Source organism: Oreochromis niloticus, linkage group LG15 (assembly GCF_001858045.2).
Source record: "Oreochromis niloticus isolate F11D_XX linkage group LG15, O_niloticus_UMD_NMBU, whole genome shotgun sequence".
Classification (NCBI taxonomy): domain Eukaryota; kingdom Metazoa; phylum Chordata; class Actinopteri; order Cichliformes; family Cichlidae; genus Oreochromis; species Oreochromis niloticus.
In genome coordinates, this window is record NC_031980.2 from 37,253,621 (window position 1) to 37,277,392 (window position 23,772).

Sequence of the window (23,772 nt, forward strand, 5' to 3'; positions counted from 1 at the left end):
GATTATATTTGTGTTTGCTTCCCTCTGTGTTCTTGTTCTTCAGTGTAGTTTGTCTCTGTTCTTTATAGCTTAAGGTTAGTTCCTGTTGTACTTTGGTAGCTTGTTGTCTCAGGTGTCTTCACCTATTTTTCGTTCCCCTTGTGCCTCCCATTCCGTCAGTCCTGTCATTCTTTATGTATAGCTGTAGGTTTGCATTTCCTGTGCTCCCTGTTTGCCTGTTCCTTGTGTTTTTTGGACTCTAATCTATTCACTTTGTGTTTCATGGCTCCTGCCTCCTGTGTCTACAATTATTACACTCCACACACAACTAACTATGACAGTTTAGGGAAATCAATCCAACAGCTGTTGGAAAAAATACACATAAGACTGCAGAATCAATCTGCCTATCAACAAGCCAAAATTCACAGTTTAAGGACCAGCAGACTGAAAAACTGCTTTTTTTTCAGTGCACCATCAGGCTATTCAATACTTACAATAGACCAATTACATGCTCTCCACTGTGGAATAGCCCCAAACCTAAAACACCTCTGTTATGTCCATTTATTCCACTGCCTACCTGTGCCACTTTTTGAGCTGGTATCATTAGAATTTTAATCTATTTCATTTATTGTTTTATGTATGATAGAAGAAAATAAATGATATATATTTCTAGGAAGTATATTTTATTCTTATTGTATGAATGTTTATCTTTGTATGCACCAAATACAGCAGTGATTCTAATTTTGATGCATGTATGTTGTTGCTAATAATGACAAAAAAACTTCACATATCTTAAACTTGGAAAATCCAGCTGGTCAGGAAAAGCTTACTCACATTAATCAAGTACTAAATGAAATCAGTAGGCGGGGAACTTCACAAAAACCCACCGTTTGTTCACAGTCTCTGATCTTTCATTGTTTCAAACATTACACATGTTTTTTTTTTTGGTCTTTTGTTTCTGCATCATTAGAATTTACATTACTCCACAGCTATCAGTGTTATTGACCAGTCATGTTGTTGGGATATCAAGACTGGAAAAACATTAAACAATTAACATAAACCAAAATCTTAAAACTGTGTTAGAAATAACTGTATAATTCAATAATTTACTCAAATGGTATTTAACCTAACTTATGGCTCTTAAAATATTAGTTTCTAACGGTAACCAAGCAGCAAGTAAAGACATAAATAACATTGAGAAAAAAAATCAACTATATCTAGAAATAATAAATCAATGCTGACTTTTGTTTTAACACAGGACCCCAGTCTCCCAATGAACCCGGTGATCTACCACAACCTGCTCCTCGCACATCACCTCAGCCGACTTCTGAAAGCAGCTTTAAAGTGTTTCTGTCAGAAACGCCTGAAGGCAAGCAGCTCCTGCTGCAGTCTTTTTCTTCACAGCTGCAGAGCTGTGAAATCACAACAGCGTGATTTGAGAATGTGAGGAACGGGAGGTGCATTGATGCTTCTGCACCAAAATAACAATAATGTTATATGAGAATGTCACACTGTTTATTATAATAATAATTTATTCACAACAAAATAATATTCCTCGCATTCATGACGGAGGCTATGTGCTGTTCACAGCATATTCTAATACAGTACTTGTGATTCATTCTGTTTCTTGTAATGCAACAAAAAGAATAGCATTAAGTTAGAATTAATTAGTCTGTTGTGTTTAATTCACTTTACAGTCAGGAACTGAATTTCTGCCACTTCCTCCTGCACCCTTTTCCTTCTCGTTCAGAGAAATGTTCACATTTGCTTTGATTGTATACATTATTTAATAAATCATTTTATCAGTTTACATGTGTAATTGTAAAGAGCTGATTTTCTTTAGAAAATTTGCTAAGACTATAGTATTCTTGAAACCTGCCCCCCCCCCCTCTCTCTCTCTCTCTTTTGTTTTTGAAAATCTAAACACAAAACCTAAATTTAGCTGCATTCAGGAAATCTCTGACCAAACTGGGCAAAACCTCAAATGCATCAAACCAGTTTATCAAGAAAAACAATGTTTTTCGATTATGAACAAAAACAGTCAAAAAACTGATGAATGTTGAAATTCACCTGGCTAAGTTTAGAATAATTATTTAACTGTTATACAGAATGTTTGACAGCCTAATTGCCTTTATTTCAGTATAGTAGACATTGACTCATTACCGTCATATAAACTTTGGCTTTGCAGTGCTTCATCTTCCCCGCTGGAGGGAGATAAGTGACCGTGTTTCTATTTAACTTTATCGGGGTCTTTCCAACACATACAGCATTTTTTTTAAATCCATCCTTTCAGCTGCAAAGAAAAGAAAAGCAGAAGGCTAAGACCACACATTTTTTTTTAGCAGTCATTATCAGTAAAAAGCGACACAAGGTTAATTTTAGCAATTTATAAGGCAACACAGTAGCATCCACGGGCTGTAATATAAATCAGTAATACAGACAATATAAATCAGCTGACTCTGACTTACAAACTGAGGGATACTGCACACTCATCCACCCATCTACCACTTATACATATGCAACTTATCTGGATTTCCCCACCCAACCCTCCAGCACTCCTGGTAAACACTGAGGGATTCCCAGCAAGCTGAGTGACATAATCTCTCCAGTGTATCCTGAGTTTTCCCCAGCGTCTCCTCCCAGGGAGAGGTGCCTGAAACACCTCACCTAGGAGATGCCCAGATGGGCTCCTTGCAAACCACCAAGCCCCTCACCCTATCTCTAATGGTGAGCGCAGACATCCTTCAGAAGTAACCCTTTTTAAAAAAGTGCACCTATACTTAAATGAATGATTAAATAATAATATGTATTCTTTGACAATAAATGATAGATGAATAATCAGCTGGCTCTCCAATGCTTTATCATCTCATTTATGGGTGATCAGGAGGTATCAGGAGTAGTACCGATCCATTTACTCCAGCTCCACCATCTTGGACTGCAGCTGGTAGTCTTTTGTTCTCTGCAGCCTTGTAGCGGCAGCAGTTCTCCACCTGCTGGAGGGTCTTATTAGTCAGATCTGGAGCAGATTTCAAACTGTCATCAGCAGCTGCAGTTCAAGACACTGGAGATGGAGTTTATAAAAGAGGCTTGAGACACATGAGTGATCTTTAGAAATGCCACAACAGTTTAGCCTGCAGTCAGGAAAACACAAGACGAGGAGGACCAGAGCCAAGGTGGTTACTAAAACTCTGAGAAAAAACCGGAAACATTAGGAAATCAGTCACATTGTTGTCTCAGGTAGATAATAAAATTAAAGTAAGTCACAAAATATAATATTGCTCTGCCCAAATATAGTCTATTTGTGGGGAACAGTGGACTTGTTAGTCACCAATAAAGCTGTGTTACTCTTCTTGATGGTCCTTTAAGAGTTTAAGTGGCACTATAACTTACAGAGTATCATCATGCTGTGTTCAGTAAGACTTAAAACTAACAATTAAGAGCATGAAGTCATCAGGAAAGCGGTTTCAGCCTCTTCGGTGCTGGCTTCAGTTTTCCATGACGCTAAATTTTGATTGTAGCCTGTGATAACTCCAAACACTTACACATAACCCTTATAAATATCAATGAGAACATCAAGATGCAATCCCCAAACCTGCAAGCAGCACATGCTTCATCTGTTATATCAACAGCTCTTTGTCCTCATGCACCACGTGACAATAATCAATGCGATATTGATCACTCACTACTGAAGCCTCAGTGTAACATTACGTAACATTACATTAGTCTGATTTTCATCTATTGTTTTCCTTTTGATGAAAGAAGGATCAAGATTATTGTTTTGAAGTAAAACTTAAACACAAAAGTACTTTCTTTGGTACATGATCAAACGATCAGGAGTCATACAGCCCTAAACAGGTACATTTTATCACTAACAGGTACACAGGTTATATTACAGGCGGCCTGAACAGCCAATACTGCGGATTTCTCATGTAATCTGATATGATTCAAGCGTGATTTTTTTTATACTTCTACTGTATTCTATTTATTCTGCTCATTGCATTTTTTCCTGTCGATGACGTGTCTGAGTGACGCTAAAGGAGGTGAAAGTGAAGAAAAATGTATTTTTACTTTAGAGGAGGATGAAAAGAAGACTTCCGGTTATTCTCAACCTTCAACCTAAAAGCTCTTAATGATTTGAAAATAGAAAAAAAACAATGAAAGTTATTTCTTCACAGAATGTTTTATAATCTTATTTATTATCGATGATGTGTATGAGTGAGTGTAACGGGGGGATTCAAAATGCTAAAAATGTTCAAATTTGGGCGAGGAGGAAAAGAAGCCTTAATTTATTTACTTTGTCTTTTTTCACAGCAGAACACTTAAAATCTGACGAATGTGCCTTAAAAAGGTTACACAGCCAACTACTGAAGGTAACAATTTAAATCTTTAGCATGTTTTAGTGCTACCCATTTATCCTTAAGAATACAGATTTGGTGTAGCGGATTTGAAGCTTTAAATAATGTAAATAATGTAAAAAATAATGTATGCAGTCTGTAAATTCAGTAAGATCATCCGTAAGAGCCCTTTATTCTGAAAATCCATTCGAACGGAAGTCTTGTCCTGCCAGCGGAGTCGCGGAAGGAGGTGATGGAGGAGGGAGGAGAAGGAGGAGGAGGAAGAGGAGGTCTGGTGTGCGCTGAGCAGCAGCAGCAGGTCTGATGATGGTGATGATGATGGTGATGATGATGGTGTGAGTCAGACAGCCGAGGGTTCAGGATGCTCACAGCCGCTCCGGAGTAGACAAACCCCGCAAACACACTCACACACACACACACAGGGAAAGACGGAGAGGATCCGCGGAGATACGGTGAGTCCGCAGGCATCACACCCACACCCGCCACTGCGCTGACACTCACACCGGAAAACAAACAAACGCACCGTCACCCGGGGAGGATGTCGGGCAGCAGCCGGGGAGCAGAGCTCCACGGTCGGTCTGATTTCACCACCCGGCTCGGTGCTGATTTGACTCTATTCCAACAATCTGTGCGCGTGTGTGTGTGTGCGCGCGCGCATAGGTGTGCACGTTCATGTAATGCTTATGAACGCGCGTGCCCGACTACGCGCACGCCCGAGGAGCAGTCTTTTACTATTGAGTGCAGTCACACTGATTAACATGATGTGAGGAGGTAATGACACCGAGGAGCTGCAGCTGATTGAGACCGAGAACAAAGCTGCAGGTCAGTGTGTGTGTGCGTGCGTGCGTGTGTGTGTGTGTGTGTCGTGACAGTGTTTTATAGTCGTGAAATACCATCACGAGCACAAAAAATAGTACCGTAAAAGCTGCTGTAGTGAAGATGCTTTTTGAGTTTTAACTTAAAACACAGTGACACGGTGACCGCTAAATGTAGTGCAAGTATCAGAAATACAATGATCAGCATCCCAGCCTTATAATATTCAGTGATGGAAGTCATCATCATTGATAAATGGTATTTGATAGTCAGGTAAACTTTAGTTAGCCGCCTTTATAGTTAAGAAATAGTGAATTGCATTTAATAATGATCAGTATTTAGATAATAACTGGTTTGGAGAACACATCATCCGGATCTGGTTCATACTCAGAGTGCATATGTTGGCAGGGAGCAGGCAGTAAATACAGTAGCTTGTTTTAGTGTCTTAACAGGTAATGAAATCATAATCAATACTGTTTACGAATGATTGACGTAACCTTTGTGTGTCATTAGTTTGTACAAGAAAAATTATTTTGTGAACTATATGTTGCATTATGTGTGATGTCATAGCTAACACAAGAAGTCAACAGTTACACTGAGATGATATTTACACAGATAGTATTTTGATTTTTGTTACATGTTAGTTTAATGATTACCAAACTCAGTGAGTCCCAGAATAATTTACTGCTGTCTTAGGGATAAACTCAAGTTTTGCTTTAGTGTCGGCGCTGTGACGCACATGTGACGTCATTAGCCATTTCCGGGTCAGATGCTTCTTCAAGTTCCCAAAAGCAAACAGAGGCAGAGGCGCCTCTGAGAGTTAGAAAAGGTCCAAAGTCTGACAGCTCCAATAAAATGGTCAGTGTGGCTGTTCTTAAAGGTGTTAAAGCGCAATGTCCACAGAAAAGGATTTATGAGGTTTAGTGGAGTTTAGATAACTATGTGGTGTCTGGATGACACTATACTAAATACTACATCTATGCTATAACTTTGGATGTAAGCACAGACCTGAAAAAGAAGTGAACAGCATGCACATCTGGTGGCTTAGAGGGTTGAACCAGTCACATATAGAACCATTGCCAAGCCAATGCAAACACATTAACACAGGTAAGATAAGCGTTCGGTTCTTCTCATCATCCCTGATCTGGAGAGAGGAATGTCATCATATGGCATCGAAAACTTTAGCCAGGAGAACATTTGGGATGAGCCCATCCACAACTGAAGGTTAGTTATTACTATGCTGCTGCATGGTTTGGATATTCGCAGTGAAAAATATTATTCGCAGTTTGGCGGAGTCACAAAGATACATTTCAGCTCTCGCTTCTCATTCACTTTGAATGAGTTGACGTCACGTGTTTCTGCTCCAGGGTGGCTGTTAGCCAATGACAGCCTCACCTGTGCAGTTTGACATCAAAATGTCGAAGAAGCTGATTTTCAGCCTATCGTTTGCAAACAGTTACTGCAGCTAGCTGGGATAATGCTAACTGTTAACGTGCCTTGTGATAATTAGTTACTCTTGCTATGATAGCATAGATACCACATTAAACATGAGGAACGCCAAACATTAAAGCAAGGCATAGGAAATCTTAGTTGGCCTGAGACTGATTCTTCTCTGAAGTGTTGGATTATTTGGCGTTCAGGATGCTGCACGCTACCATTAACAGTGCATATAAAAAGCTTTAGAAGTAAGTGAAGTGTCAGCGCTGTGTGCCTGAGATGACTGTATGAGGAGTATCCATATCCAATATAAAAGGACAAATATAGCTTCCGGGTCTGAAAAATGAAGACAACACAGATGTGCATTAAACCTGTGTTCTTCAGTGGGCGATGGTTGTGGTCCATGGCAAAAACACACCGATACACCGACTGTATTGTTTGAAACTTTGGCTTTATTTGTTTAATATGATGGATCTTACTCTGGAATGAGCTTTTTGTATTTTTTGATTAATAGTCCAGTTATAACATTGATCATCCTCTTATTTATCCTCATATTTAGATGCCAAAAACAAATTAAAATTAAAAAATAAGTAAGTGGAAATGCAGCGAGGACGCCTCCTTAAGAAATGAGCCAGCCGAGGTGGCTCTGAATGAGATGCCTCTTGTATGCCTGCTCAGAGACCTCGGGGACAGACCCAGGATACGCTGAAGTGATTATGCCCTGTGGCTGACTTGGGATTGCCTCAGTATCTCCCTGGAAGACCTGCAGGAGATGGCAGGGGAGAGGAACATCTCTACTTAGACTGCTGCAAGAAAATGGATCGATGAAAGGCTGGAAACAGAAAAGAAGCAAACTCACATCTGAGAAGCAGGAGCATTTGGATGTTTTTAGAGGAGAAGGTGTGTTTTTTAAAATCCAATTCTTGATCAAATCCTGAAATTTTGATCTGTCAAGCAGAGAGGCACCAGTATTTAGTGACACAAGTAGAAGGAAATAGTACAGTACTGAAATATGAGTTCTTTGCATTTTTGTACTCCTCAGTCTGCTGCAAGCTTCCTGTTGGACCGGTATTCTCGCTTCCCACATGTTCACGCCTTAAAATCACATTTTATCTCAAAAGCTTTCAGTTTATGATTCATTCAGACGTTATTCTCCACAAACATCTCAGAGAGTTAACAGCAACTCCAACTCATCTCCAGGAAGAAGTGGCTTTTAGCATTTCTGAATCACATTCAGCTCTTTGCTGCAGGATATTAAACACTGAGATTTTCAACAGAGTGTGAATGATGTGAGGAGTTCAGCTGGAGGTGTGAAACTGCAGCAACCTCAGTGTAAGTGTGAGTACTTGGATTACTCATGTTGTGGGGACATAAATGAGTTCACGCAGTCACATTGTGGTGACGCTTCTCTTTTTAGAGACAAAATAACATTTCTATACCGCCAGTTGTTACATTTTAGAATGAAGATTTCAAGGTTCTGTTAACTCTTCAGGAAGTGACTGAGTGAGTGCGATAAAATGCGTGTGTGAACTTTGTGCTATGTTTTTCAGGTCACACCTTCTTATTTTAGACAGGAGGGAAATTACATAACGTGTTAATAATTTCATGTTTCGGGTTCGTTGTAATCCTTCATTAAATCCTGTGAAGTTTCATTTAAGTTACCAAAGCTATAGAAGAAATAGATGACAAATATTAATAGAATGTCTTATATTAACACACAGTAAGGCACAAAAGGGAAAGGTTTGAATGTGGTAAGAAAAAATGGAAAAACAAAAAGAAAGGACCCACAGCTTACTCCCACAGTCAGACATGGTTGTTCAGTTAACCCGTGATTCTAACCATGCTGTAGGTGTGGATGTGAGTGTGAACAGCCCTGTGACGAACTGGCGAGCTGTCCTAGGTGTACCCTGTCTCTTGCCAGGCCCCCACCCACCCGATCCTGAATTGGATAAGAAAAATGGATGGATTTAAGGATGGGGAAAAAATAAATAAATACAGAAAAAGAAAGAAAAAAACACAATGTGTCACAAGAGTCTTAATATATACATTTAATCTCTCTATGTTTGCCAACTCATTCTAAACAGTCAGGAGGTGAGAAGCCAAACTTGGCACAGAGTCTGCACACGCCCCCTGTAGGTTCTCATCTATATCAGTTATTATGCTGCTATCATGTTGTCTTAGCAACCAACTAGCAATAGGCTAAAATGGACTGTTTTTAGCATTTACACACCTATAATAGCTCAAAAGGAATGCTATCATTTTAATTTCACAGTACTAACATTCATATAACTCTGCAATATCGAAATAATACATGATATATTATAATATTGTCATGTTGCCTAGCAACCATCTAGCAACAGGCTTGAATTCATGAAAAGTGACACCCTATAGCAGCCAACAGCATGAACAGGCTAAACAATACTGCTAACAATACTACAAAAAATAGCATTAATACTGTTCTAAAATGTTGATATAAATACACTAAAAATATTCCATGTTATGGCCTGCTTATTTAAAGATACTCATATGATGTTTTGGACAATTATTAACAGAATGTGTTAAATACTGATAAACAGTAAGGAAAAATTAAGGACACATTTAAAAAAGTAACAAAGTTATTAATCATTTCATTAAAATTTCTGTAAAAATTAAAAGTTACTGGGTAAGGTTGTGGTTTAGGTTAAAATTGACCCCTTCAAACCAGTAACTCAGCTTGTTTAAAATTTATGGAGTGAGTCTAACAGACCGATCTCACACTGTGTTCACATTGTGCCCGACTGAGCGATGCAAGTGGTTTTGATAAAACTGCATTTTTTACACGGCCTGATACAACTCAACTCTAGCTCGGCACAACAAAAAGGAGGGAGGCTCCACCTTGAGTCTTTATTCCACTGTTACATTTTGAAAGTTAAAAATGTATTGAGTTAAATTCCTAAAGAGGCAGGCAACTAAAGCAGCAAAGTAAAATTTCAAAAATCCTGAGGCATCTGTAGAAACTTCCTAGCTGGATGATATGCTGGCTGGATATAAGCTCCTCAGTGCACCTGAGGGCATCCTGAGCCGATCCCTCAACCACCTCAGCGACTTCCTTTTTAGCGGCTCTAGGTTGAGCAAAATAACAGTTAGGAGCATGAAGTGGGAGAGTCCCAGTCTAAACTTAGCTCAAGGGCAGCTCAATGAAAATCACTATCATTTTGAGTAAAGAGTGTTTGTTTTCATCATACCTTAGAGGGTTACCTTAGACGGCGACGGATTATAAATTATTGTAAGGCTGTGGCTAGAGTTTTGTGTTCATTGTGTGTTGGCCCATCAGAGGGCGTAATCCACCAAATAACTTGACTTTTTGCCTGTTATAGAAGATTTTTCTATATAAGTCCGATCGATTGGCGAGCTGAGCAGAGTGGAATGATCTTTTTAAGCACAACTTATATGATAAAAATAATTTTTATCGTTCTTGTTTCGTCTCCATTTAAAGCAGGCCTGCACTGTCAGTGGCAATGACAGTAATAATTACAATGATAATATTCATATCCTGGTCTCACATTGGTCTGGTTTTTTTTAGATTCTGTGTCTGCAGCTCTGATGCTGCTGCTTTAGTTGGAGGTGTTTTCCCTGCTGCCTGCCTCCGCGCAGGAAGTGACATCAAGTGATGTGGGCAGGCAGGTTACCTTGACAACAGCCCTGCTGGTGCCGATGACATGTTTGCTCTCCTCTCTCAGTGCCGTCACCACGGCGACTGGAAAACACACTCTCTCTCTTTATCACACACACACACACACACACACACACACACACACACACACACACACAGTACATTAAGATGCTGCCATGGTTATATCCAGAAGCACAATGGAAGCTATCATGAGGCAGGTGTATGTGTGCTTGTGTGATGCTCGTCATGCTGATGGATTAACGAGGTGGTGATTGGCTGGTGGTCTGAATCTGTGGCAGAGATAAGGAGGTGGTGACGTTGGTGAGGAGGAAAAGGAGCTCCCTTTAGAATCGCTGTTGTCTTTCCTTCTCTGGGGTTTGTTTTCAGCTCTCCTCTTTAACGACATGGAAAAGTGTAATCTGTGCCCGTTAGTCATTGTGAAGGGGTGGAGGGAGGCTCACAGCCTGGAAATCCCTAAGGCCTTTGCTCCAGTTTTTAAATTCATTATCATTTATCATATCTGTGAAAAAGGTCAGAGAGTTCATGGAGAGATGCTCTTAAAAGAGACCTAATCATAGTCAGTGTCTGTGGGTCTGTACTTAAATTTGCCTGTATGTACTTGTACTGTTTTAAGTGATTAAACCAATAATGAAAGTAAGTACTTTCATTATTTAAAGAAAAACCAAAAAGAAAAATGCTACATTTTTCAGTCATTTCAATGATTTTTCAATCATTTAAAGTCCAGTCATTGTACCTGATCATTCTTAGAGGAGTGTTTTTTCTTTGTGAACTTGTGTAACAGTTACCTCTGAATTATTTAAACATAGAGAGGCACCTTAGCAAAGGACCAGTTTTAATTGTCTTCTTAGACACTTGGTTATTACCAGTATGTCACAAAAACACATCATTTGTTTCAAATTCTTCAGTTAGAAAGGAATAGAATAGAGTAGAATAGCCCTTTATTGTCATTGTATATATACAACGAAAGTGTTGAATCTCTGAATGCAAAAGGTAACACAATTTGACATAAGATAGTAGTTTTGCACCAGCAAAGTGATTCTCAGGGCTTTTAGCTAAAACTTGCCATGTCGTGGCATTTTTTGGCAGTCAAGTGTTGTGAACAAAAATAGTTGAAAATTAGACAAAATTGGCCTGAAAAACTATCTACATCCGATGAACAGTATCCGAAAGTCCTGCCCTTCAGAAATAGGGGAAAAAAACAGCTAAGACCTGACACAGGACATGACGGATCCATCTGACCCTTCAGTCGATCCATCGACTGTTCGCCAAAGATTTATCAGATATGGTCTCTGTGGAAGTCTGGCTGTCAACGAGACATCGTTAAAGAGGTGAAACAGGAAGAAAAGGCCGAGGTATACCAAATGAAACTGAAAACAAGTTGTATAGAGTAATGAATCTAAATTTGAATTTAATGGCTAGCAAATAACTGTCGACAGGCACGTGTAAAACATGGTGTGGGTGAGCAGTAAAGTGTAAAGCTTTAACAAAACAAAATAAAGTGTTCTTATAAAGGTGAGATGAGCTACACGAGGCGTAAGCAAAGCTGGGCTGGGCTTTTTATTATCTTGTACTTTAGGTGAACCTGGAAGGTGCTCTGCTACCTTCATGGACACCTAGGAAAACAGAGTAGTTGTCCACACTTCACTTTTAGCCCCACACTTCAAATGAATGCAATGTTTAAGGTGATATAATGTGCAGGACATCGTTTTGACCCTTTCTTTTTGATCCAGTCGTATTAAATAATCCAGCTTATGTTCTTGTCCTGTCTTCTTTAGCTTACAGATCGTTGAGCCAGAGAAGCAGGTGAACTGTGGTTCCCAGAATGCCAGAGCAGAGTAATGACTACCGGGTGGTGGTGTTCGGTGCCGGCGGGGTGGGGAAGAGCTCGCTGGTGCTTCGGTTCGTGAAAGGCACCTTCAGAGACACCTACATCCCCACAGTCGAGGACACCTACAGACAGGTGGGGCTCTTCACACATGATCAGAAAGTTTGGCTGTAAAAGATTCTAATACCGTGAATGAAATGTGCATACATTTAAGGTTTCTGCATTTAATAACACAGAGTGAGTAAATGAGCCCCTACCATGCCATAGCTTTGTCGAACATCACCCACATCGTTTAGTTGTATTTGGACTCTATTCAGTCTTCACAGCAAACTATTAAGTGCACCAGATCTTGACCAGATCAAGTTTTTATGGGGAATATTTTTGCTGTATTTGGCTTAGAACCATTTTATGAGTTATCATAAGGCCATCAGCACTGATTCATTGCTATCTGGGGCATCTCAGATAAGAAGTAGAAAAAGCTGGTTGGCTGAAGCAGTTAAAAGGAAACTGACACTTCTAAGCATGCTTCTGGATGATGTTTCCTCCCACACTGCAGTAACAGAAATGTGTAAACAAGATCTCTGACTTGAAACCGTCCTATCAACCCTGCTGTCACTGTTAATACCTGACATCAGTGCCTGTCATCCCTGCAGGTGATCAGCTGTGATAAGAGCGTCTGCACGCTGGAGATTACTGACACAACAGGAAGTCACCAGTTTCCCGCCATGCAGCGTCTGTCTATCTCCAGAGGCCATGCCTTCATCCTAGTGTACTCCATCACCAGCCGCCAGTCACTGGAGGAGCTCAAACCCATCTATCAACAGGTCACACTCTCCAGATTAATTACAGCACTGCACATTAAACTCACAAAAATCTTTCAGGAACTTTGGTTTTCCAACGCCATTGTTATCACAGATGTTGAAGCACACACCAAACACACATCTCCACAGACGATACCGTCAGTCTTGGTGTACAGTTAGGATCCCATTGGTGGTGCAGAAACAAACTGAAAAATGCATCAGTGCTATGCAGTTCACTGCAGTAGTCATGTTCAGGACTGACAGCTTCATCTTTGATGACCTAATGTTTAGTCCTAACTGATACCATCTCATGTCCATTTAGGTTTTGGCCATTAAAGGCAGCGTGGAATCCATTCCCATCATGCTTGTGGGCAACAAAAGTGATGAAACGGCTCAGCGTGAGGTGGAGATGAAGGAAGGTGAGGCTCAGGCGGCTGCCTGGAAGTGTGCCTTCATGGAGACGTCGGCCAAGACGAACACCAACGTCAAGGAACTGTTCCAGGAGTTGCTGGCCCTAGAGAAGAAGCGGGACATGAGCCTGAGCATCGACGGGAAACGGTCGGGAAAACAGAAACGAGCTGACAAGCTGAAGGGAAAGTGCAGTGTCATGTAGAGCAGCTGGCAGCTGCAGAGGACTCACTGCAGAGGACTCAGACTTTAGAGTCTGTCTGAATGCTAGAGCCCAAATGAACAAAATGACTAATAACTTAGAATGGAATCTGGAATATTTGAATATTTATATCAAGACCTTGGGCTCCTATTGGCCCCGACATGGATTGTGTATATGGTCTAAAGTATTTGTAAAAAAAGAAACAAACAAAAAATCTTTTTACACACTCAACTAACTCCTGCCACTATTAACAATTACATGAGTAAGGATACTTCACTAATGTCATTGTAAATGTTGAGCCAAAAATCAGTCAGATTATGGTTAAGCTCGAGTTTGTTCCAGCAGTTCCTACAGGACCAACCCAACTGGTCCTGACAGCTTTCTTTTAAAGATGAGCTTATTTTCAGCTCATTTTGTTTCTGGGACTCGACAAAATTAGACTTGCATGATTCTTAGTTCACAGAAACTCCTTCCTTATTGTATACTGGCCCTTTATAGAGCCCCTCAATTCTGTCTAAAACCAGCTCTCTCATCCAGGGTTTGTAAAGGTCCCTTTCTCTCCGAGTCCTTTGTGTGAATTGGCCCATTGTTGGAAGCCTGCCGAGGGGCAGCATGCAATGCTTGTGTGCAGATGACTGTGTAAACAAAAAGAAAACAGTTAAAAACCAAACACACACACAGACAACAACCTTGGGTGGACTTAAAGAACTATAGCCTTCACAGGGTCACCTGTGCAGCCAGGTGAGCTATAGTAGTACCCTGGATATCAATTAATTTAACATGACCTCCTACAACACAAGATGGTACATCTCAAGGAGTTTATCCCGATAAATACATGTTGAAATGTTTATGTAACGAAGTAAGAAAAAGCAGAGTAGTTCCCTTGTAAGACTTTATTTTTCGGCATGCTGCTTAAAATAGTGGAAATAAAACCACGGCAGCAGGCTTCACACTTAAGCTAAGTTTAAGTACACAACCAGAAAGCACTTGTTTTTAAATGAAGCACTAATTAACTATTAACCATTAGCTCAATGATGCGACTCATTTGGCATGCTTTCACTTGTCCGTCTTTGACATTCTAGCAACATGCAATGATGAGCAAGAAACCCAGGAACTGGATGGAACATGTTGGCATGCTAAATCTGATGTTGCAGAATATGAACTCAGTGATACTACATTTACTTTAGTCATCTGTATGACATGCTCAACACTAGTATTTGGGGCTGTCAGGTTTGCTAAAACATGCTAGCATGCTAATATATTAGGCACTTAGCTTCCCAAAAAGAACATTTGCGGCTGCTTGCTGCCCCCTAGTGGCAGAGGGGAGCATGGTTTTAAGTTTTTGAAATCCTGTGGCACTCTTGATTGGCTGCCTCAGGACTATTCATCACATATATACCAGACATTTATTCTCCGTCCTGCAGATAAGACAGAAAAATAATTAAATAATCCTTTATCTAAGAAGTCTAACAGCTTTTCTATTGTGATTCCCTCCTTGGTGGTCGTGGCTGTTTTTTATCTTGGAGCTCAGCTTCCTGCTGTCATTAGAAGATCTTCAACATGCAAGCTAACAGTGTTTAGCCTCTGAACTCTCAGCTGACGGACTGCAGTGGAAACAGCAGATGCTTTCACCTTAACTCAGCAGGAAACTACAAAACAGCTTCAGTGATTTTCCAGCTGGCCTTTTGCACTGTTTTCATTTTCATCAAACACACTGAAAACAAAACATTGTTAGCATTAACAGGGAGGTGCAGAGAAGCATGAAGCTACTGTACATCTGATGTAAAGGAACAGTCCAAAATATCTGGAAGCACCTTTTGTACTGGTTCATCTCTGTGTGTCCAATACAGAGGTGGAGCCGGGACGTGTTTAGTCTTAGCACAAGGACTGGAAGCAGCAGGGGAAACTTCCAGCAAACCTAAGATAATGAACTGTGCTGTCTTATGCTTGTGCAATGCTAACTCACTATCTGTTAGTGTTGCTAGTTTTTAGATGCTTTGAATTAATTCCAAAACTACTTTTGTGGTTCTTAAAAGATCAGTTATTTTCACACACCAGGGGTCAGGACAGAGAGGCAAACATTATTAAAACAGGTCGACTCTGCTAGTTTCTAGCACTATATTTTTATTGTGAGCCTCAGTTTCACAGTTCACAGTGATCGTTATTGATCACGGGCCTTGATGCCATTCCTCAGTTAATCATCCGTCTCAAATAAGCTGTTTTAGCTCCTCCCCCATTCAATGTAACTTTCCTCTGATTGGCTGCCCCTGACTTTGGATGCTTTTAAATAATTAATATGCGTTACTATTAACATGAAAAGGAAACAGTCATTTCTCTACCAAGGACAGTACTCATGGCCACTGATGACAGTTTACATATTAATAAAAAGAAACTGACCTCAAAGCTCAGTTTAGTCAGTAATGCTAATTTTGGTCATTATTCAAATGGGAAACCTGCAGTCAGCTTAGACTGAGAAACTTGGCTGAGTGGCAAAACTGAAAAAGTACTGGGTGACATCCACGTCTGCAGGAAAGGCTTCTTGTGATATTTTTCTCAGTACAGTTCTCCATTCTGAGAGAGTAAGGCCATAAGACTCAAATGTTGTTATTTTCAGTGTAGCAGAAACTGTGAAACAGTTGTCTGTGCATCTCTGAGTACATCAAACAGGAGCTTCGCATAAACATGTGCACGTAGCTGCACTGTCTGAGCTTGTGAGATGCATCTCTGCCTCTGCTGTCATTTCGCTCCGGGGTCTGACTATGAGATCTGACTCATTCCTATATATAATATCAAATGTTTGTGCTGCCTTTTGATATTCCCGTGAAAGTAATGTCACATCTAAGGAACAAGAAGTCCTGTTCCATAGCTGAGAATCTGTTTTACAAAATTTACCAGCGTGTTAAAGATAAAATATCACAGGAACTAATTCTTCTTTTAAGCTGAATTAATGTTAACTGACTGTCCTGAAAAGGAATCAAACTAAGCATTTTATTCAAAATAACCAGAAACATGTGAGACGTGTCTCGATCAGCCATGTCACTGGACCTGTTATAGTGTACCAAACTCTGAAATTTGCATGTTACACCCCTTTTGCCACTCAAATTTTCACATTTTCACTTTAGTTTCTTGGTGCTTTTTACACTGTAAGCTGCATCCACAGAGAGCATTTTTAATTCTTATGGTTCAGAATCCAACACACAGATGCAGGAGACAGAACCACAGGTGGTCTGAGTAAATCCTGAACCACCGTAAACAACATTGTTTTTGAGTGTGCCATAGAGGAGCTTTGTGTAACCAGTGAGAACTATAAGAGTTCGATTCAGGAGATGTGACTGAAACAGTTTTACTGGTACCACTACACCGGCACCCCTTTTAGCACATTAATATAAAAAACCTGATGTGTTCAGATTTCTTCCACATGGTCAAACGTTTATAATCTTACACTAACATCATTGAGAAAGGCATGTGTAGTTTACTAGTTTAGCCCCCATCGTCGGATTTTGAGTGATTGCTTTTATTATTATAAAAATATTATTAATTAAAGAATGAATATTTGAGGTTTGATACTTGTATCCACCTGTGAAAGAAGTTTTATGCTGCATGATTGTAACATAGTTCTAATATTCATTTTAAACACTATACTTTGGAACTATTATGGTTACTCATAATAAACATTTTAGGATGAAAACTTTTAAAACCACACGTTAAACGTATCCAAGTAGCCTTTCTAATAATTACAGCTTTTGCCCCATAACAAATCAGCCTGTTTAAAAATCACATCTCTCTCTGAACATTATGGCAGTCATACTGGCGCATCATTGCAATGACCAGCAGTGACCAGTACAACATCTGTTTGTACATATTTGTGCTATTCTTGCTACTTTTAAACAAACACTATTTTTGCCTGAACAAAATCGCGGCTAAAATGGTGAAAGCAGGTGTAGTTGTGTACAAATGAAACTATAGCAGGACATTAGAGACACAGTTCGGTGGAGCTATACTAATTACTTGCATGTATTTCTGTGTTCATAGTTCCCAAACAGTCCGGATTATTAACACTGAGCAGGGCAGGGAACATGAAAATCCTAGTGTTGGACTGATTTTATGGGAATCCTCGTTTCCCCACGTTGCTGATCCACAGTGGGAGCTAAACTGGAATTTTCCTCACCTTGTGCTAAGCTAGCCTTTATATTTAATACTCTTAAAGACCTCAGATATGTATTTTCTCAGCACACCAACAGGATTTCTAAATGTTGGACTGTTCCTTTACCTGGCAGGAAAGCAGACTTGCTTCGCCGTTGTACATTTGAAATGCCTTTCCTTCCATTTTACTTGACAATTTATAATCTGAAAATAAGTGAGCTTAAAAACTTTACGAAGCACAAACACTGGAACACGTTAGACGAGCTCATGTTATGTACACGTCAGCTTGTATTTAGTTTCACTGTATAAAGCTTTTCATCATGCTGTGTTTTTGAAACGTCACCATGCCTCACTGTTAGCTGTATTCAGCTTTAGCAATATCAGAAACAGCTGCACTTTGTACGTGGGCAGTAGAAACTCAAAGAAATAACTCAGCAGTTTATTGATGCCAATAAATTCTTTTATCAGCAAATTCACGATCTTATCATTCCACTGCTGTATGTACATTTTCAAGTTAACTGAATTAACTTGAACACAAGATGCTTTCAGTTGTATTTTCTCAACATGAATGACACTCACAAACTATGAATTAATAAAAAATATATATATTGCACTCCAAAGAATCCTGAATACAGATTATTTTTAATGGTAAAGATGGGAGTAGTCCCTCCCCCCACTCCCACAGAGCCAATAAAAGAGCTGAAACAGAAAACATTTCAGCCAGCTGATGCAAATCTGATTGTTATCATAGGGTTTAAGATACACTGACTTTATAAATACTCTTCACAGTAAGGGAGATTTCTTTTCCTGTCTGGAGCCATACCTTATAATCCTGCAGCATTGTTCTATTAATGTTTTGCTACCTACAAAATTGCGCTTAAAGTCACTACATGGAAATAGAAATGCAGAGTGTTTATTTTCTCTAGCATTAAGTATATTTTCTTACCTATGCTAGATCTCAAATTGCATCCATCAGTAAAAATGAGTCAGTGGTTTGTAGACTTGTACTTGCATGAATTTTAAAGAGTGTTGTGCTGTTTTTGGAAATAAACTATAAAGAAAATATTTTTTCTGCAGTAAAGACAACAACACATACACAACAGCACCCCATACATGTAATGTCAGTACCTTAGAAAAAAGAGTAAAAAAGAAAAACAGCTATCACTGGCATCATCATCAGCGCCGATGATGGCCTAACGATTGAAGACTGATTGGAAACTAGTTGCTGGTTGGTTATAATCACTGAGAAGTGTGAAAAGTGTACGATGAAATACTTCAGTCACATTTAACAGCTGTTTACTTCCAGGCTTCGCTGCCTTTTAAGGACCCAGTCTAAGCAGACCAGGTAGGCCAAGTCCTGTGAAGGATGGGTTTTGACATACCAGAGACCACACAGCAACACAGTGACTGGAGGTCACAGAAAATCTGTATTTTTTGGTAAATTCGAGCAGCCAACCCCCAGAAAAAAGTGACCTCCTGCTCTGCTGATAGCTTTCAAGTGATGCCTTGCATTTAAAAAAATACTTTTAGACATTTTATCATAACATTCTTGGACAAAACATTTTCTTTTTCACATATTATTATGTCTATTATTATGACATCACAGGGACATTATGCTTGTATTTAAATTGTGTAAACTGAAAAATGTTCAAGACTTCAGGGACTCTTCCTGTTGTTTCTCTTCTCTCTGTGCAAACACCAGTTGTTTAGCAACAGTGAAGCTTTTACTCCAACAAAATGATTTGCTGCCATCTGGCGGTCAGTATCTATATATATCAGGTTTAGGCGACGCCAGGCCTCGAGTGCCAGTGTCCTGCAGTTTTAGATCTCAACATACCTGAATCAGATGATTAGTTCATTGCCAGGCCTCTGGAGAACTTCACCACATGTTGAGGAGGTCATTTAGTGTTTTAAATCAGCTGTGTTGGATCAGGGACACATCTAAAACCTGCAGGACACCGGCCCTCGAGGCCTGGAGTTGCCCCCACCCCTGATATATATATATATATATATATATATGTATATGTAGATAGATAGATTTGTGTCCAAAGTTTCTCTTTATTTGATAAAGAGAGTTGCGATTGATACTAGACAAGGGCATAAAAATCAGACGAGGGCTGTGATAAACAAGTTCAACTATATTTGAGTTGACTTCCATAAACTGACTCTGCCATGAACGAATGAATGAGAACATTTTGGACTGTTTGTACTTGGATTTACTTTGAACTAATTTAACAGTAGGAGTCATGCCAGTTAAAAAGGGTGACCCATTTAATCTGGGTTATCTTGTGAGGGACTTCTGTGTAACTGGAAGTCCAGAGAGTGGGAATGTCAGATTATATTAGAGACCTTCTTCGTCTTCTGTAACTCCATTGAATAAACTATTATTGTACTTTTTGTCCAGAAGCTGCTGTGAGTTGAGTCAGAGAGCATTTGTTTGTCAGCACACACAGAGCGGTACAAGATATGTGGGCTTGTGTGAGTAACTGGTCATTTGTTTGTGCAAACTGCTCGGTGGATTTTCCCCTGCAGCCACACAACACAGTCTAGTTTGTACCTGAATTTTGTCTTTTTATTTTTTTAATCTAAGTAAATAAATAAAGCAGTAAAGTCTGCTTTTTCAGTGTGGGTCATTACCTGTTTTAACTTGTATCCCTCTGAAATGCACTTCAAGACAATCAAATTAAGAATAAACAGTCTCTGTAACCCAGAAGCATTTTTTCACCTCTCCAAAATCACAGACTGTGTCTAAAAGGTGACTATAGTCATTTTAACCCACTGGTTAAAATGACTTTATTTATTATAGGCCTAGGATAATAAAAAATATTTGCTTTATTTTAGTTTTGTGATATGAGTTTTTTATATAATGCTTTAATTTCTCTTATTACTTATTTATTATTACATGTTACTGTCTGTTTTGTGTCTGTGTCTTTTGTCTTGGTTACGTAACACAGTCATGGCTAAGCTAACACAGCTAAGCTAAGTCATGGCTGAGTTAACGTGATTGGATTTATCAAGCAAGCAAGCCACTGGTTTAAGGACTTTATTTATTAAAGACCTACTATAATAAACAATTTATTTGATTTATTTTACTTTTCTGATATCGTTTTTTATATAATACTTTTACTTTCTTTACTTTTCCTTTTTGTCTTGCATGGTTACGTAACACTAAGTCATGGCTAAGCTAACGTGGTTAACGCTGTGAGAGGGTCTGTTTAAAAGTAAAAAGCACAACATCTGATGGGGCAGCCAGGACACTGCCTGTGGTAAAAGGACACAGTGATATTTTCTTCATCAAAAATTCTCATCTTTTAAACCTGAAAACACAGTGAATATAAATTAAAATCATAAAATGATATAAACCCATCTTACGGTGTGAAAGCTGTGATTCCTGTTTTTTATTTCGTATCTCCACCCTTCCTGCTTCCTTCTCTGACTGTAGACTGAATGTGCCTGTTATATTTCTTCACCTGACTCAGTTTCTGTGAGAAAGTTTTTTTTTTAACCTTACGAAGTGTTTGTACTTGAAAATAAAGTAATTCAGTCAGTCGTCCTAAACACAGTTCATATCTGTCAGTTTATTAACTGCATCATTAAAATGTCAGCACCTGGTCATGAACTCTGAATTAACTTCATTCACAGGTAATGTTAGTCTATTGGAACTTTTTAAGTGTGTTTTTAAACATGTTTGTCCAAGGAAAGGTCAGCAGCCTCTAAGTCAGCTAACATGTCATCAGTTTGTCCTTTGACTTTAATATGAAGTAATGTCTCATTTGTAGCAACAATCTCTAGAATGATACCTGCAACTTTTTTGCAAGGTGTCACTGCTGTTATCCTGCTTTTTTGCAATAAAACAAAGTACATCATTCTTCTAGAGACACAAGGAATCAAAATCTGCAAACATACGTAACAGATACGAAGACGAGTAAAAAGCGATGTGGAAACTGAAGCTACCTTCATTACACAAAGGCTTTGATAAAAACTTTAAAGAGTTCAGTAAAATGGCAGGAATGACATTGTGTAATCAGGTGGATTAAATGTATAAATAAAGATTCCAGAGTTTGATGTGACTCATGTTTCCACTGTTTGTGTTTGATCTGCTGTCCTGAACACTGAACTCAAACAACAGAAAACACAGCAGAACAGGTACAGATGTTCTGGCCTCTGGAATTACATTTCAATTTGTGGAAACTCCTGTTTTTAGCAGGTTTTACACAAGATGCTGCTGTAGTTTAAAAAAATAAGCTTTACTCCAGGGCTCCTAAACGTCAGCAGCTCAAAATACAGGATTCAGTTTGTGTTGCAAGAATTCAGCAACACAATAAAATTGAACAAAAAGAAAAAGAAATCTAGGACTACCAACCTGAAACATTTAAAGGTTCATTCATCTTTGTTATTTTAAATATTTACATTTTTTGGAATACCCACCTACTACTAAAAAGATTTTTTGCTCATTTGTTTTGGTTTGGGGTGATATCAAAATGAAATGCATGTTCAAAAATGTGCTCTTTACATTAGCTTTATTTTTAATGTCATGGTTTTGGATCATCTTGATCAGCATTTTCAGCTTCTTGTATTTTGGTATTATTCTGTGTTATGGTTGGTATGTTTTGATTATTATTATTATTATCCTATGTTTCAGTTTAATTCTGGTTAAGACTTTAGTTTTTAGGTTTTGTTCTTGTGCCCTCGTGTTTAGTGTAGGTTTAGTTCAGTGTCGAGTCTGTGCCTGTCGTGTTTCCTGTTTTACTTTGAAACACTAGCTGTGTCTCCTGAGGACGCGGCCTTCGCGGTCTACGTGGGCCGGGTCCTTCGAAGACCGAGAAGGCCAGAAGTGCGAGGCTGTGAAATGGGACGGTCTAGCCTTCAGATCTGCTGTCACCGCTGTCTTGGTGGAGTTTAATAAACTCGGCCGTCTGCTCCTTGCTATCTAAAAATATAACAGGACACCGTCTCACACTTCTGTTTAATCAGTTTTCTGTTTGACGTTTATTCAGCTGTGTGAAAACCCCGGAGGAACCTACCCGATGGATTAATGAAGTTTTATTTAATCTAATCCAATCTAATAACTTTGATCTCAGTCAAACCGATTTACTCACAAACAAATAAAACACAGAAAAAAGCCAAACAATTACATTTTTAAGTTATCCGAGTCACTTACATATCATGTTTAACCTGAGTAGCAAAAGACAGCGGGGGTCTGAAAACGATGAAGCCGGGAGTCCGTTGCTCTCGCCAGCTCGAGTGACCATTGAACCCCCCGGCTAGCTATCGAGCTGGTGGGTAACAGACGTCTCCGAAAACGTCGGCGCACTTTTGCAAATATGCGATGTCTTGATAAACCGAGCAGATATTTGAAGTTTACACAGCTACTTTCTCGCCTGAAAATATGTTAAAAGTTTATTTTGTGACCCAGAAAGAGTAATAAGAGTAATATTAAAACTAAGTAGCGGCCGCCATTGTTGGAAACTGGAATTGGCTGGGCTGCGCTATGAATTCTGGGATATGGTGGGCCACGAAGGACACACCCGACCCATCCTTCAAATTCGGGGAAATGAAGGATGCATTTGTCGGCTGCATTTGAAGGAGTCGACAAATTGGGACAGCCTTCGTCGCGTCGCTATGACGTAATCGGCCTTCAAATGCGACCTCCGAAGGATGCAGCCGACGTTTTGGGACACAGTTGCTGACATCAGACATTCATGTCAGTTTTGCTTCCCTTGTGTCATTAAGTCTGATTTTTCCCAGCTGTTTCCTTCCTGTCTCCCATTCCCTGATTACTCCGGTGTGTATTTCAGCCCTGTGTTGTGTTGTATCCTCTTCATGCTGTGTGTTTGTCTCGTGCTCCTGTTAGTTTCTTAGTGTTTAGTTTCACGTTTGAGGTTTTGGTTTGTTTGTGTAAGTGTTTATTTTCATCAAGAGTTTTTCCAGCAATAAAAGCTGTGTTTTGAGTTTAAGTCCAATCTTTGAGAGTCCTGCATTTGGGTCCAATCCTGCCTGCCACACAGCACAACATGACATTTAAGCTCCCTGAATTTCAATAAATTTGATGTGTCTTCAGGATTTTAGGCTCAGTTTTTGGTTTCCACCAGTTCTGCAGCTGTAAGCATGATTTTCACCATCTCAGCTCTGGTTTT

At 39.4% G+C, this 23,772-nt stretch overlaps 1 protein-coding gene across 4 annotated transcripts; it reads left to right on the plus strand.

The window, feature by feature from the left end:
* The first annotated feature begins 4,546 nt into the window (after positions 1-4,546).
* Positions 4,547-18,255, plus strand: diras1a (DIRAS family, GTP-binding RAS-like 1a). Of its 4 annotated transcripts, none has more exons than XM_003452560.5 (4): positions 4,547-4,786; positions 12,033-12,217; positions 12,736-12,906; positions 13,205-18,255. In XM_003452560.5, the coding sequence occupies exons 2-4, from the start codon at positions 12,080-12,082 to the stop codon at positions 13,493-13,495; spliced, it is 600 nt and encodes a 199-aa protein (XP_003452608.1). In that variant the 5' UTR covers positions 4,547-4,786; positions 12,033-12,079; the 3' UTR covers positions 13,496-18,255. The 4 variants fall into 4 exon arrangements, with proteins under 4 accessions (XP_003452608.1, XP_005457364.1, XP_005457365.1 ...); XM_005457307.4 differs by lacking the exon at positions 4,547-4,786 and adding an exon at positions 4,844-5,156; XM_005457308.4 differs by lacking the exon at positions 4,547-4,786 and adding an exon at positions 7,185-7,484.
* Positions 18,256-23,772: the final 5,517 nt, after the last annotated feature.